Here is a 16,124-nt window from a genome sequence, read left to right as displayed (position 1 = left end):
CTAAAGGGGAGATGGATGAAAAGAAGAGAAGGGAGCAAAAAAAGGGGGCCCAAATCAAAGCCTCTGGATCCTGCCTGCCCCCATTGCCTTCCTCTTGAGAGCTCTGCTTGCTTTTGCACCCCTGCCCTCCTATGAGAAACACATGGAGTTGAGGATTGACTGGGTTTAAAATGGTCAAGCATACGAGAGAAGATCACAAGAGATTTTTTGGATGTGTTGTCCTGTTTCTTATCTGAACAATGCATGGCTCATGCAAAGCAAGCTTAAAACATGGTGGCAAAGTACAAGGGTGCTACCGACCGGCTGGGGTTTGAACCACGGTCTCGCATCCCCTTTGGTCTCCAGTGAAGACCGGGCAATGATGAGGCGCCCTTTTTTAAAAAAACTTGGGTTTTCTAGTCTAAGAGCCTTGCTAAAACTAGGCAATTTAAAAATAATAATAATGCCAGCAGCGCTGGCTGATCATGTATTCATGTAAGAAGAAGGAGTGGGGGTATTGGGGCGTCGCCATCAAGACCCCCGAGGCCCTGACGCCATTAGGCTCCGCCAGCCTAAGTCCAAAGGCCACCAGGATCAAAACCCCTCCGGAGATCCTGGGCTTTGAGTCGCCACGGAGACCAAGCCTTCGTGGCCCGCGGACCCTCGAAGGCCTCTAACCCTTGGAGGCTTGGGGGAGCGATAGGCCCCCAATAGGACTAGCTGGAAAGGGACCCACTGGCCACGTGGTATCTACCACGAAGTGACCAGCATTTAATATCGATGTAATTGGTGGCCGACCTAACACACTGGGCAGGACCGGCGCCACAACAGAAGACCGGCCAAGTACTATGTCCACTTGCCATAAAAGTCACTACCACTTGCCGTAACAATGTTTTACGAGGCTGGCCCTAGATCTTGGTTGTATAATAATGACTTGTATCTCTACCAATCCTGTACGGGTATGCTTGTATATTTACACTCTAGATGGTAATATAAATACCAACCTATGGCCACCATGCCAAGGGACATATTTTTTTCATCACTCAAGGCATTTTCTTCCTCTCCACTTCTTCTCCAAACTCAAGCCACTCCACTAGGTTGGCTCTGACCACACCTTGTTCGTGGAAGACTTTTTCTTCCACCAACAATTGGCGCCATCCGTGGGGAGGAACGGTGTAACAATCGAAGAGGTAAAATGTCACCAAAGAAGAAGACCACAAAGGTGGTGGCCCGAGTGGCTAGATCCACAGTAACGCATGTGCGGAACTCCGCATGGCTACCGCAACCAAATGCTCGCTTTGTTGACACCAGCGCCCCAACCGGGGATGACGACAAGTCCACTCTCGGGCGGAACGAGGGCCCTGTTGCCATCGCCGATCTGGTCATGACCCCGACTATGGCGGACTCTGGGGTCCTATCGATTCAGAGGTCCTCCAGCAGCAGTATGGCGAGAACCTCGCTGCACCCCAAGGGGTTGTGGCTGAGGCTACAATTTGTACATGCCACCATGACCTGCCAACAGGTACACGTGGTGGCCCTTCAAGCCTAACTGGAGTAGCTTTAGGCGGCCCTACGGGCCACACAGTAGACCACTACCACAACCATCACTGCTCCCGTGACGGTCACTGCAGTGGCAACCCAAGCTTCGAGGGCTAGTGAGGGCGTCATCTTCACTCCTCGTCGTCCCCAAGCACTGCCTACGGTCAATCCGCAGGCACCTGAGCCTCAGGACCTACAGGCGAGCCTGCAGGCAGAGCCCTTCCCAAACGCGTTCTAAACCCTCAAACTCCATAAGTCTAAGGGAAATTCAAGCTACCATGGCCAAATGCTTCCCCCTCATGTTGGAAGGGGTAGCCCTCTGATGGTTTTGGGCACTGGAGCGAGGGTCCATTTACACCTGGACCTAGCTCCGGGACACCTACTGCAACAACTTTTAGGGGACCTTTGTTGAATCAGTGACCTCTGGGAGTCTGTTCGTCGTCAAACAACAGCCGAGCGAGACCCTCTAGGATTACTTCTGGAGGTTCGCCCAAACAAAGGCCTAGATAAAGGGCATCTCGGAGTCGTCAGTCATCGATACAGTGACCAAAGGCTTGGCCTCCAGGCCCCTCTTTGATTGGCTGCACCGGCACCTGGTGCGCACGGTGGACGCCCTCATCTCAAAGTTTGAGTATGCTCACGTAGAGGAGGAGCAGCTCCGTCAAAAAGCCATGGATGCTATCGTGGCCCCCTCCATCGAGCTCGGGAGGCCAGCCTCTCAAGCTGGGGCCTCTTAGGCCTTGCCGCTACCTCCTACAAAAAGGGGCTTCGATGAGGCCGAACGCTCCAGATGGCACAGATCCCGGCAGCGCTAGCACCCCGACATCCATAACATCGACCACGTTCGAGGGGCTCCAAGCCCGTACCGATCTAGGGGGCAAGGTCATGGATGCTTTGGCACCTTCCCAAAGAGGCAATGCACCCCTGACCGTCAACCCGAAGATGGGTACTAGTGCACTATGCACGGGGTAGACCATGACCACAATACTTAGGATTGTTGAACACATGACCTTTCGAGAGGAATTCCTCAGGTAGCAAGCAGCACGCAGAAGGGGGGTAAGGCCGGAGAGGGTGGTCCGGAGGTGGTGTGCTTGTAACGAGCCATCAGGTAGATCACCTGGTCTTGCAGAACCCTCGTCAACTAGCTCTCCCCCCTCCGCCCCTATCACGTATGGCATAACACGTCAAAGAGGAAGACCAAACCAAGCAAGTGGTCTTTAGCCATAACCGGAGGGAGAACCTCCGATGGCTTCTCAAAATAGCAGTGGTGAGACTACGAATGTAGGGTCTACCATGTCTGGCCATGCTGAAGCAACCCTGGATGGGTCAATGCCCATGTGACCTTCACCTTCAATGACATTGTGGGGGTGAGCTTTCCCTACACCGATGCCCTAGTTGTCACAATCGACATCGCCAATGTCGAAGTCCGAAGAGTGCTAGTCGACGGAGGGAGCTTTGTAAACTTCTTCTTCATGCATGCCTTTGTCTGACTAGCTCCACGTCCCACAGAGCTGACTCTCTCTGACCCAGATACTACTCCAAGGGTTCAACAGCCCCCCTCGATGCCCTAGGCCAGATAGAGCTTCCCGTCACCTTTGGCAAGGGCTCTTTCATGTGAACCGAGGCGATCACCTTCGACATCGTGGATGTACCCTATGCGTACAATGTCATCCTGGGCCGTGACACTCTGAACAAATTTGGAGTGGTCCCCTATCGCAACTACCTCTGCATGAAGATGCCTAGTACCCAGGGGCTAATCTCCATCCATGGAGATCAAGGCTTGGCAAGGCGCATTGAGTATGGGCACCCTGCCCCACCGAGCTTGTGCACGAGGCTCCGGGTCCAGATCGATGGAGGTCAAGTCTAGAGTGGGATCGCGGAGGCTGAGGCACCTAAAGCCCCGCGCCCTCGCTTTCTGGTGACCCGGGGCTCTGTCGGGTCTGGCCATGCTGGAGCCACCATTTCGAGGCAGGAGCAGACTCGGTTGTGCCACTTCTAGCTCCTGATAAGCTCCACACGCTGGTCCCGCTCTGCCACAGAAGGTTGGCTGAGGAATCTATCCATGACCTCGGCCGCTTGATCTAGAGTAAGGCAGCCCTCTAAAATTAAAAGACATCTCACATCAATGGATTTGATGCTAGACAAAGGGGAGGACTCACCTGAATTCACGGTGATCCCATAGTACATTTTCAGTTTGCTTTCATCAGCTTTCTCAAAGGCGTGGTCCCAATCTTCCTGAAGAGGCTGAATGCACAGCATTGTGAACTCCTCTGCGAGATGACGCATGCTCATCCTCTGGGCCACCTTCTGGAGGAGCGCCACTCTCAAAGCAAGCTGAGCCCAGGGTATATCCACCACTGGGTCCTGATGTAATGAATGTCTCATTTGGTGGAGCGGAGGGGGACGCAAAGCCCATGTCATAGTAGAACCACCCCTTCGGCCACCTGGTATACCATTGGTTGTTAATGGGCTTCACAGGAAACACGTCATGATACTCATGTTGGAGTTGGAAGTTCACACTACCGAAGTTGAGGGCCTTCGTCTCTCCGCCCTCCTTATGAGGAGCACCCCTTCAAGGAGCGGCATGGCTGGGAAACCAAGGCCCATGTTGAAGAATGCCTCAAAGACCACGATCTCGTGGCCCTACAGTGCCGCGATAGCTGACACCCAGCATGCTGGTTTGCAGGGGGTAATTCTTACTAGCACGGCGAAGCACCACGCCTGGTGATGGCCTGGGTAGTGACGGAGGAACAACTGCCACCATGGTTCCCACCAGTACGCGCGCATCGACACCCCTGCCCGCTGCTGGCTCACTCGTGCCGGTGGCAGTTGAGGTTGCCAATGTGGCAGTAGGATTCTCAGATGATGCGCGGTCCCCCGCCTGGGAACTGGCTCTACCACCAGCGCCAGAGCGAGTCATGAGGTCCCTAGGATGCGATGAGGAGCGCTCGTCAGCGATGGATGTAGGGAGTGCTGGGGACGGTGGGCACAAACGCAAGGGCAAGGGTGGAAAGGAGCTAAGGATGCCAGGTAAGGATGTCGCTCTGCCGAGATCCCTACTTTATAGACTAGGGGAGGAGTTGTTGCCTCCTCGAGGTGTGTGCACATGCTCCGTCACTTCCCCCACAATCATGGAGAAGCACAACTGTTCTCCACGACCCTCCAAAACCGAGATGCCATATGTACCACTACCGTCTAGCAAGACATAATTGCACAACTAACCGCAGGTTGCATTTTATACGCTCTCTCGTAGGTGACGTTGGGCATTTGGCTCGAACGTTGGACCAACACTTGAAACCGCTCAAAACCGAAGACCATGGGCCCCCCAACCCAGAGCCAAGGATTGCAGGAGACCCTGCTTCGAGGACCATGGGGCCGGCCACTCAACTGGCCACCCTTGCGAGGGGCTGCTGTTAGGGGGTTACCATCAAGGACCCCAACGTCCTTAGGCTCCGCCAACCTAAGTGCGAAGGCCACCAAGATCAAAATGCCTTTGGAGACCTCGGGCTTCGTGTCACCATGGAGACCTAAGCCTCCGTAGCCCATGGACCCCCAAAGGCCGCTAACCCACGAAGGCTTGGGGGAGCGATGGCCCCCAGTAGGACCAGTGGGATAGGGACCCAACGGCCACATAGTATCTACTATGAAGTGATCGGCATTTAATGCCGATATGATTGGCGATCGACCTGACACAATGGGTAGGACCAGAGCTGCAACAGACGACTAGTCAAGTACTGTGGACACTTACTATAACAATGTTTTACGAGGTTTGCTCTAGGTCCCCGTTGTACAATGACGACTTGTATCTCTACCAACCCCAGAAGGGTATGCTTGTATTACACTCTAAATAGTAATATAAATACTAACTCATGATCACCATGCTAAGGGACAGATTTTTTCATCACACAGGTTATTCTCTCTCTATTTTTCTCTAAGCTTAAATTACTCTAGTAGGTTGGCTCTCACCGCACCTTTCTTCCACTAACAGGGGTGTAGTGGCAAATTGGCAGTTGCGTTGTTCATGTTGTGTAAAACGCGAATTTGACACCTCATTAACTGAGAACCGGCTCAGATCAACGAGTCCACGAGGGTTTGCATAGCAAAATGCTGCTACGCATAGGATTCGCGCAGGGGAAGCGACAACCTCATCAATTCATGTCAACGGATCAGCAGCAAAAGGAAAGGAGTACACAGATGCCAAATACTACTCAAAGAGTATGCATACCCCTTTGGCCTACATACTCATCCTGTTAGTATCCCTGTATGATGACTGGCCAGGACTGCTTTTTTTAACTTGCTGTATGAAAAGTGGTGGACATATGACACATGAGATGAGTTTTGCGAGTCCATCCATGGCATGGCTTTCTTTCCTTGCAAACACCCCCAATTAAGCAGACGCTCCTCCATGATGACGTGCTGCTACTCATTGCCGCAACACTCCATTGCATGGCCACTTGGGTCGGGCAGGGCGCCCCCCTTTCCCAAAAGCACACCCCTTGGCCTAGTAACTTATTCCTCCTCTCAATTGCCTCAGTGCTGCAAAGCCTCATGCTCTGTCGGCCCTCTAGGTAGCTAAGTCGTGAACTCAACACCACTCTCTCTCCCCTCTGTCCTAACCTTAAGCACAGCGTTACCAACCAGCTTAGCTTGCACTGATATATAGTCCGGTGCTATGCACTCGCCTTGAACTTGAGGGGCCTCGGAAGCAGAGATCTTTGCGTAGAGGGAGGACGAGTGCTTCTTCTTTGGGCAAAGCAACGACCCTGTAGAGTTCACTTCAGAGCTGCGCTGCCGGCGCCCAGATTTGTAGCAGCCGCAACACCAACTCCCAAGCAAGCGGCACGCACTGACACGCCACAGCCGGCCAATGTATTCTTCTTCGCCTGCTTGGGAGAAGAGCAGCAAAGAAGAGGCGACGCCACTCTGTCAGAAGTTTCCACAGGCCCAGGACACCACACTGATGGCGTCTTCTCCCTCCCCTGCCCATCTCGTGCTCCTGCTCCTCGTTGCGCTTTTTGGTGGCTGGGCCACCGCTGCCGCGTCGGCGGCGAACGAGACGCAGAGGTTCCGGCCCGGCGAGGAGCTCCGGCGGTACAGGAGGGTGCAGGCGCTGCTCAAGAGGCTCAACAAGCCGGCTCTCCGGACGATCCAGGCACGTGCGTGCAGACTCTTGCTGCAAATTTACAATGCGTCTGCGTCCGAGTCTGTTTGTTTGTTTGCGAGGTGTGTGTGGTGCGACACTGACAATGTGCGCTTGCTTGCTCGGTTATTGATGGCTGCAGAGCCCCGACGGCGACCTCATTGACTGCGTGGCGGCGCACCTGCAGCCGGCGTTCGACCACCCAAGGCTGCGCGGCCAGCGGCCATTGGTAATGCCCTTTTAAATGCACCGATGATCTGCTCTCCTCTGTTTTGAAGATTAATTTGCAGTAACCAAGAAGCTCACTGCCTCCTTGTCTTCTTGCAGGACCCGCCGGTGAGGCCAAAGGGGCACCACCGCCGGCCCAATGAAACGGCGGACGCCGGCGTCCAGCTGTGGGCGGTGTCCGGCGAGTTGTGCCCGGAGGGGTCCGTGCCGATCAGGCGGACCACGGAGGCGGACGTGCTCCGTGCCAGCTCCGTGAGGAGATTCGGCAGGGCGCCCGCGGCCAGGGTGCGGCGCGACTCCGTCGCCGGCGGCCACGAGGTCCGTGCCTACCTCTCTCCTCACCACCTCTCATCTTGCTCCTCGCCATGGCATTGCCTCCGAGCTTGCAACTCGCAATCGCAATCGCAATTCACAGCACGTACTGGTTCTTGATGCTTGAGTGATTCTGGAAGCTCGCAGCTTGCAGCATGCATGGGCCAAGATTTGCTCGCTTCACCCGCGCTCATCTCGGTTGGCGAGGTAGTTAGTTGTTGGTGTTAGAATATGTGATGGTCATCTTCAACAACCTGATGACCGCACTACCGAGAGTAGAAGGGAGAGAGGGGGGAGATGGATGGGTTCATACCTGAGACTCCAATGGTTGGAGTAGGGTTGCTAGAACCCGCCATCTCTGCTTCGTCGGTGGAGCTCTGCGCTAGGGCAGCGACGGTCGGGGCAGAAGGGCTCGTCGGCGTCCGACGATGGTGACGTAGGCGCACGTAGTCCAGGGCGTGACGCAGAGGGGCAGGTGGAGCTTCCCGTCGGCACAGCGCCCCTCCTCTAGATCGGTTAGGGTTTAGGTGTAGGTGGGGTGACTAGCGGCGCGGTGAACCTCGTGACGAGCGCCCCGGCCCCCCACCTCTTTTTATAGCGCTGGCGACGGGGGCCCACCAGCCAAATTGGGCTGGACGCCCCCGATCAGGGCGCGGGTCAAGGTTCTAATTAAGCCGTTGGGCTTAATTAGTGAGAGATCAGTCTAACATTCTCCCCCTTGATCTCACTCTATACTTTTACTTTTAAACTTTTACTTTTATCCCATTCCATCACAGATAGTTGCATAGAGCATACTTCATCGTCACGGTCAATCGCCGATAGATTTGGTAGCTACAAGCACGTCTCTGTTTTGAAACAGATTCTTTAACTTTTGGGCCCTAGTAGTCCAGGAATCACAGGCTATCCCTTAACCCCATGCCGGCTACATGTTCCTTGAACACGTTGGGTGGTAAGCCTTTCGTTAGCGGATCCGCGAGCATCCTTGCTGTACCTATATGCTCGAGACTTATGATTTGATCCCGGACTTTATCCTTCACAACGTAATACTTTATGTCAATGTGTTTGGCAGCACCACTTGACTTATTGTTGTGAGCGTACTGTACTGCCGGATAATTATCGCAGTATAACTTTAGTGGTCTATAGATGTCGTCAACCACCTTTAAACCGGGTACGAACTTCTTTAGCCAGTTCACCTGCCCCGTTGCCTCGTAACATGCTACAAACTCGGCATACATTGTGGACGATGTAGTGACGGTTTGTTTGGAGCTTTTCCATGATATTGCTCCTCCTGCGAGAGTAAACACGTACCCTGACGTGGACTTTCTATCATCTCCCGCATAATCAGAATCCGAGTACCCTACTATGTGCAAGGAATCTGATTTTCTGTACGTTAGCATGAGGCCTTTTGTGCCTTGCAAATAACGCAAGACCTTCTTTACCAATTTCCAGTGTTCTGGTCCTGGATTACTTTGAAATCTGCCAAGTAACCCGGTGACAAAAGCTATGTCAGGGCGTGTACAAACTTGCGCATACTGTAAGCTCCCGACAGCTGAAGCATATGGTACCACTTTCATTTGATCGATCTCGTATTGATTCTTTGGGCATTGAAAATCCCCATATCTATCGCCCTTGACTATGGGTGCAGGTGAGGCACTACACTTATGCATACTGAACTTTTTCAAGACCTTTTCTATGTATGCCTTTTGTGACAGTCCTAATACCCCTTTGCTTCTATCTCGGTGTATCTCAATTCCCAGAACATATGCAGCTTCACCGAGATCTTTCATATCAAAGTTCGAGGACAAGAACTTCTTTGTTTCTTTCATTAGGCTGACATCACTACTCGCAAGCAAGATGTCATCCACATATAAGATCAGAAAGATATACTTTCCACTTTTAAACTTTGAATATACACAATTGTCCTCTACATTTTCTTTGAACCCAAACTGTCTTATTGTCTTATCAAACTTCAAGTACCACTGCCTTGAAGCCTGTTTCAACCCATAAATGGATTTCTTTAAGCGGCATCCCAGACGTTCTTTTCCTTTTATGACAAAGCCTTTCGGTTGTGCCATATAGACACTCTCGTCTAAATCCCCGTTAAGGAATGCTGTCTTTACATCCATTTGATGCAAGTCTAAATCATAGTGGGCTACCAGCGCCATTATGATTCTGAAGGAATCTTTACATGAGACTGGAGAAAAGGTCTCATTGTAATCAATCCCTTCTCTTTGCGTAAAGCCTTTTGCCACAAGTCGCGCTTTATACTTTTCTATATTCCCTTGGGAGTCATATTTTATTTTGTAGACCCATTTGCAGCCCACTGTTTTGGCTCCTTTAGGAATTACCTCTAAGTCCCAAACCTCGTTGGCACTCATTGATCTTATCTCATCTTCCATGGCCTCAAGCCACTTGGATGAGTGTTCGCTTCTCATGGCTTCTTCAAACGAGGTAGGATCACCTTCGACTTGAAACTCTTCGATGTTATACACTTTATAATCGTCAGGGATAGCTGATCTTCTCACTCTTTGAGACCTTCTAGGAGCCTCTACATTTGGAATATTTTCAAGTTGAGGCTGTTGTTGCTCCCCTTGATCTGTGGCAATAGCTTCCATGGGTTCCTGAAGCACAGGTTCCACATCTTCATTCGTTGTTGCCACAGGAGGGACAACCACAGGTGCTTGCATCACAGTGTCTTCCACTGTTGGTGCAGCTACAACAGGTAGTGAGAAGAATGGCTCATGAGTCAACGGAGTGGGCACATATTCCCGCTTCTCCTCAAGGTCAAACTCTCGAGCTACCACGCTCCCCCTTATCATCTCATCTTCTAGGAAGATTGCGTGTCTCGTTTCCACAAACTTTGTATGTCTATCAGGGCAGTAGAAACGATAACCTTTCGATCTTTCAGGATAGCCAATGAAATGGCAACTAACTGTTTTGGGATCTAGCTTCCCAATGTTTGGGTTAAACACCTTGGCCTCAGCTGGGCTCCCCCACACACGTAAATGCTTTAGTGAGGGTACTCTCCCTGTCCACAACTCATACGGTGTCTTGGGCACCGATTTACTTGGTACTCTATTGAGAATATGGATTGCTGTCTTTAATGCTTCTATCCATAGACCCAATGGTAGGGATGAGTAACTCATCATACTACGCACCATATCCATCAGGGTACGGTTACGCCTTTCAGCTACTCCATTTTGCTGAGGCTCGCCCGGTGTCGAATACTGGGCTACTATTCCATTTTCTTGTAAGAACCTTGCAAAAGGTCCAGGAATCTGTCCATACGGGGTATGACGACCGTAGTACTCCCCTCCACGGTCAGATCTGACTATCTTAATCTTTAAACTGTGTTGGTTCTCAACTTCTGCTTTGAATATCTTAAATTTATCCAATGCTTCTGTTCTTTCTTTAATTGGATAAATATAGCCAAAACGGGAGTAATCATCTGTGAATGTTATGAACGAGTCAAAACCATCCACACTTTTCATAGGAAATGGACCACATATGTCTGTGTGGATTATTTCTAATATTCCTGTGCTTCGTTTGGCATTTTTCTTAATTTTCTTTACATATTTTCCTTTTATGCAATCTCTGCATTGCTCTAAGTCTGCGAACTCTAATGGAGGAAGAATATCATTCTTTACTAGTCTCTCTATTCTCCCCCTCGAAATATGGCCTAAACGACAGTGCCATAATTTCGACGACGCATCTTGAGTTCGCTTTCGTTTTCTGTTTACATCCGCAGACGAGGATACGTTTTCACTATCACATATAACATTTACTTCATCACGTAGTGATAACAAATATAACTCATTTTGTAAGATAGCAATCCCAACACATGCATTATTGAATGTTATCTTACATTTGCCATTTCCAAAATGGCAATCATATCCATCATTGTCCAAACATGAAACACTTATCAAATTCCTCTGTAAAGAGGGGACATAAAGCACATCTCTAAGAATTAATGTGAATCCATCAGTAAGCTCCAGAGGAAGGTCGCCAATGGCTTCAACATCTGCTTGGACTCCATTTGCGACTTTAACGTGTCTTTCGCTTCTTTGCGTAGTCCTCGTCGAACGGAATCCCTGTAATGAGTTTGCAACATGAACAGTTGCTCCTGAGTCAATCCACCATGTAGATTTCGAATAACTCACATACAGGATTTCATTTATGAACGTAATAATGTTCTCACCTTTCTTTGCCATTATCATTTTCAAGAATTCGGGACAGTCTTTCTTGTAATGCCCCGTCTTCTTGCAATGAAGACACTGATCTTTCTCCACTGTGAATTTCTTTTGTTGATGCTGCATGGGGCCTTTGCCCTTGCCCTTTGGAGAGTTGGCATCGAAATTCTTTTTCTTGTTATTCTCTTTCACATAGTTGATGAAACCACCATGTGAAGCTTTTATCCTTTCCTCTTCTTGCACACACATAGCAATGAGCTTCTCTAAATCCCACTTCTCGGGCTGTATGTTGTAGTTTACAACAAATGTATCAAACTCTTTTGGCAAGGAAGCAAAAATCAAATGGATAAGGAACTCATCCTTTAGAGCCAGATCCATTGGTTTGAGCTTGGATGCCAAGTTGCTCATCCTCAGTATGTGCTCTCTTATGCCACTGCCTCCACCTGAGTATCTTTCTGTTACCAGCTGCTTTATCAGCTGGGTAGCATAAGTCTTTGAAGAGCCAGTAAACTGACTCTTTATTCTGTTCAGGTACTCAGTGACAGTGTCACACTCTGAGATCGAACCCACAATAGCAGGCTCAATCGTGTTCTTTATCACTGCCAAACATTTCTTGTTGGCAGTGACCCACTTCCTATGCTCAAGGTCATAGGCCATCTTTTGGGATTGATAATCCCTATCTCTGGTTGCCCAAGCGGCATCAGCCTCGTTTGTCTCCCTCACCGGTGCCACAGGATCTGTAGGACACGGTGTGGTGACTACCCAATCAACCTCAGCCAAGATGAAGGCTAGGTCGATCTTCTTTTTCCACTCTGAATAGTTGTCACCTTTCAGAGTTGGAATCTCATTGATACAACCCATCAAGTTGTACCCTCCTGAAAATACAATTCAAATAATGTGAGAACATGAAATGACACCACAATTGCATGCCTTGATTGCAACGTTGGTTAAAATCAAAACATACAACTGTTCCCTGCACTAATTCTATATCACCGTTGGGCAAAATAGAATTAATACATGAGATTATACATTAATATTATTATAATATTGCTATTAATCAACGTTGGTCAGAATAATAACAAAATTATAATAATAATCATCATTTTCATTTCCAGAATTAAATTCTCCCGTTGGTTTGAATTTAATAATGAAAATACGCAGCGGAAAACAATTTTAAATACTTTATACTATTTTTCCAGAATTATTTCTAGACTTTATAATTTTCTGGGCAAAATTATCGTTGGATAATTTTTTTTTTTTTTTTGCATAAAAATCACACCAATAATTCAATTTAAATACTTTCTGGAAAATGCTAAACAGTATAGATACTTTTATACTGTTGAAAACGCCATTTCGGCCTTGACAGCCCATCCATTTCACTTTCGGCCCGTTACTGTTGGGCCCAGCCGGAGATTTGGCCCGCTAGCGGCCCGCAGCGGACGCGCCCGCGACGGCCGACGCGCGCACAGGCCGCAACCTGGGCCTGGGTCGCCAATTCGGCCCGTCAGCGCGCCCCCCCGCCCGCCCGCGTCGATCTCAGCCATTCATTTGGATCGGACGGCGCAGCGGCGATCTCGGCCGAACAAAACCCGACGTCGCCGCGCCCCTCGCCCTAACCCTAACCTATTCGATCTCCTCTCTCTCTCTCGCGAGACCGAGCGGCGACACGGTGGCCGGGGCGCTCCGCGGCGACCGGCGCCAGAGAGGAGAGACGGTGCCGCCGCGAGGCTCCTCGCCGGCGTGCGCGCTCCCCTAGGGGTGAGCGCGCCGCCGTCGAGTGGCTTCACGGTGGTGCCTGACCCCTTGAGCCCGCGGAGGAGGCGCTCGGGGCTCGGCTCTGTGCGCACGCCGTCGAGCGGCGGTGCGAGTACTCTGCCGCCCACGGCGGTGATCTACGGCCAGAAGAGGTGAGAAATCCCCCCCCCTTTCTAGTCGAAGATGTACTGTTAGGGTTAGGGTTTGGTTGTGGGCTCTGATGCCATTGTTAGAATATGTGATGGTCATCTTCAACAACCTGATGACCGCACTACCGAGAGTAGAAGGGAGAGAGGGGGGAGATGGATGGGTTCATACCTGAGACTCCAATGGTTGGAGTAGGGTTGCTAGAACCCGCCATCTCTGCTTCGTCGGTGGAGCTCTGCGCTAGGGCAGCGACGGTCGGGGCAGAAGGGCTCGTCGGCGTCCGACGATGGTGACGTAGGCGCACGTAGTCCAGGGCGTGACGCAGAGGGGCAGGTGGAGCTTCCCGTCGGCACAGCGCCCCTCCTCTAGATCGGTTAGGGTTTAGGTGTAGGTGGGGTGACTAGCGGCGCGGTGAACCTCGTGACGAGCGCCCCGGCCCCCCACCTCTTTTTATAGCGCTGGCGACGGGGGCCCACCAGCCAAATTGTGCTGGACGCCCCCGATCAGGGCGCGGGTCAAGGTTCTAATTAAGCCGTTGGGCTTAATTAGTGAGAGATCAGTCTAACAGTTGGGTCCGTAGCAGCAGCGGTGCCGCCAGTTTCGTTTCTGACAAGTAAGGCAGAAAAGCATCTCGTCTCGTAGCTACGGTAAGAAACGTCCAGTCTCGTAGTTGCACAAACTGACATGAGTGATGGACGGCGGCGGAGAGTTTTCAACCTCGTGGATTTGACGGCTTTGTCACCACTTGTTTACTGCTCGTCGAGCTAGCATCTGCACAGAGCGCTCCATTCGTCTGAATGTCGTCTTCTTCTTCCTGTTGCATCTGTGTTACCAGCAATTAGGTGCAGTCAGAATCAGATTAATGCACGATGTTGGTGTCATTAGTGTTCGTAACACACACTTGTAGCAGCACAGGTTGATGACAGACTTGAAAGACGAATGTTGAATTGCAGCATGCGGTGGGCTACGTGGCGGGGGGCGAGTACTACGGCGCGAAGGCGAGCATCAACGTGTGGGCGCCCAGGGTAAGCACACCGTCGGAGTTCAGCCTCTCGCAGATCTGGGTCATCGCCGGATCCTTCGGCAACGACCTCAACACCATCGAGGCAGGGTGGCAAGTGAGCCCGCAGCTGTACGGGGACAACTCCCCCAGATTCTTCACCTACTGGACGGTAAGCACCCGATCCAAATGAAATAAGTTCAGCTCGAGCCAGACGACCCAATTCTTGCAGCGAGATTCTGATGCCATGTTGAAATTGCGCTCGCAGACGGACGCGTACCAGACGACGGGGTGCTACAACCTCCTCTGCTCGGGGTTCATCCAGACCAACAGCAGGATCGCCATGGGCGCCGCCATCTCGCCCACGTCCGGCTACAACGGCGGCCAGTTCGACATCAGCCTGCTCGTCTGGAAGGTGAGCATCTCCGAACCATGCTTGTTTCATCCATTCACCTACCTGAATAACTCCCAGCACAGTCTTGTCTTGAGCATCCCGAGCACAGTAGCAGGTAGCAGCCACACCATCATTGCGCTGTCTCTCTTTTGCTCCCTTGGGTTTTTAAAGCGCGCTGCTTTTCACATCACGACCTCCTTCAGAAATGAGTAGTAGCTGTGAAGCTGAAATTTTCTGGTAGTACCCCGGATATGATGGTCGATACGTGTAAAGTTCATGTGTAACATTTTCTTGGTGAACGTAACGTGCAGGACCCGAACCACGGCAACTGGTGGCTGGAGTTCGGCTCCGGCGAGCTGGTGGGCTACTGGCCGTCGCTGCTGTTCAGCCACCTGGCGTCGCACGCGAGCATGGTGCAGTTCGGCGGCGAGGTGGTGAACACGCACGCGTCGGGTGCGCACACGGCCACGCAGATGGGCAGCGGCCACTTCGCCGGGGAAGGGTTCGGCCGGGCGTCCTACTTCCGCAACCTGGAGGTGGTGGACTGGGACAACAGCCTCCTCCCGCTCGCCGCCGGCTTCCACGTCACCGCCGACCACCCAAACTGCTACGACATCCAGGGCGGCGTCAACGACGTCTGGGGGAACTACTTCTACTACGGCGGGCCAGGAAGGAACGTCAGGTGCACGTAGCAGGAGAGATGCATGGATCAGTGCAGAGGAGGATACTTTTTTTTTCTTGTTTTTGTTTTGGTTCCCAAGAAAATCTACGGCCAATCTTTGTTGGTCTTTTCTATTCTTTTTTTTCCTTCAAAAAGGTTAATTTCTCAAATGGGAGAATCGATCATGTCTTTTTCTTTTTCTTTCCTTTTCTTGGTGGTCACAAAATGGTGAAGAGTTTAGTACCTGTTAACGTCAGAGCAAAGCTAGTCAAGTTCATCAGGTAGTGATGAGTTGTAAAAGTACCATGAACAGTGTAGCCATGTTAGTAGTATATACATGCATTGTTTACTCCTTTCCAGTTTACTCATGTTCTTCCTTGCGTCTGACTCAAAATCTCAAACGGTCGTAAAGAAAAAACAAAAAGCATCATTTCAGCGAACAGGAGGAGAAAAAAAACATGTGCCGCGCTTGAACGCTAAGCTACAGTGCCTCACAAACGTAAAATCTTGGACTAGCGTTCAATCAAAAACAAATAAAGTACCTCGAAAAATAAAATTTATGCTAACATTCGAAGCAAGAAGCAATCAAACACCTCGGGAAACAATCGATCGCGTATTAAGAGAAAGCGAAGAAGGAATAAGAAACAATCAAACGACGGAATTAGTAGGAATGTCATGCTGTGTCTCTAGAACCTAGAACTGAATGGAGCATAATTTCTCGCTTTCTTTTTCTCCCAAGGCATTTGTCCCTTCCTTCACGTCCAAGTTACATCCATGTT

General features: G+C 50.8%; 1 protein-coding gene across 1 annotated transcript; it reads left to right on the top strand.

Annotated features, from left to right (window-relative positions):
• The first annotated feature begins 6,047 nt into the window (after positions 1-6,047).
• On the top strand, positions 6,048-15,523 carry LOC133903949 (protein neprosin-like). The gene is made up of 6 exons (XM_062345451.1): positions 6,048-6,670; positions 6,801-6,887; positions 6,986-7,204; positions 14,244-14,462; positions 14,559-14,705; positions 14,996-15,523. The coding sequence occupies exons 1-6, from the start codon at positions 6,386-6,388 to the stop codon at positions 15,374-15,376; spliced, it is 1,338 nt and encodes a 445-aa protein (XP_062201435.1). The 5' UTR covers positions 6,048-6,385; the 3' UTR covers positions 15,377-15,523.
• Positions 15,524-16,124: the final 601 nt, after the last annotated feature.

Source organism: Phragmites australis, chromosome 2, assembly GCF_958298935.1.
Source record: "Phragmites australis chromosome 2, lpPhrAust1.1, whole genome shotgun sequence".
In the NCBI taxonomy this organism is placed as follows: domain Eukaryota; kingdom Viridiplantae; phylum Streptophyta; class Magnoliopsida; order Poales; family Poaceae; genus Phragmites; species Phragmites australis.
The sequence above is the reverse complement of the archived record's forward strand: the minus strand, read 5'-3'. Positions and strand labels throughout refer to the sequence as shown.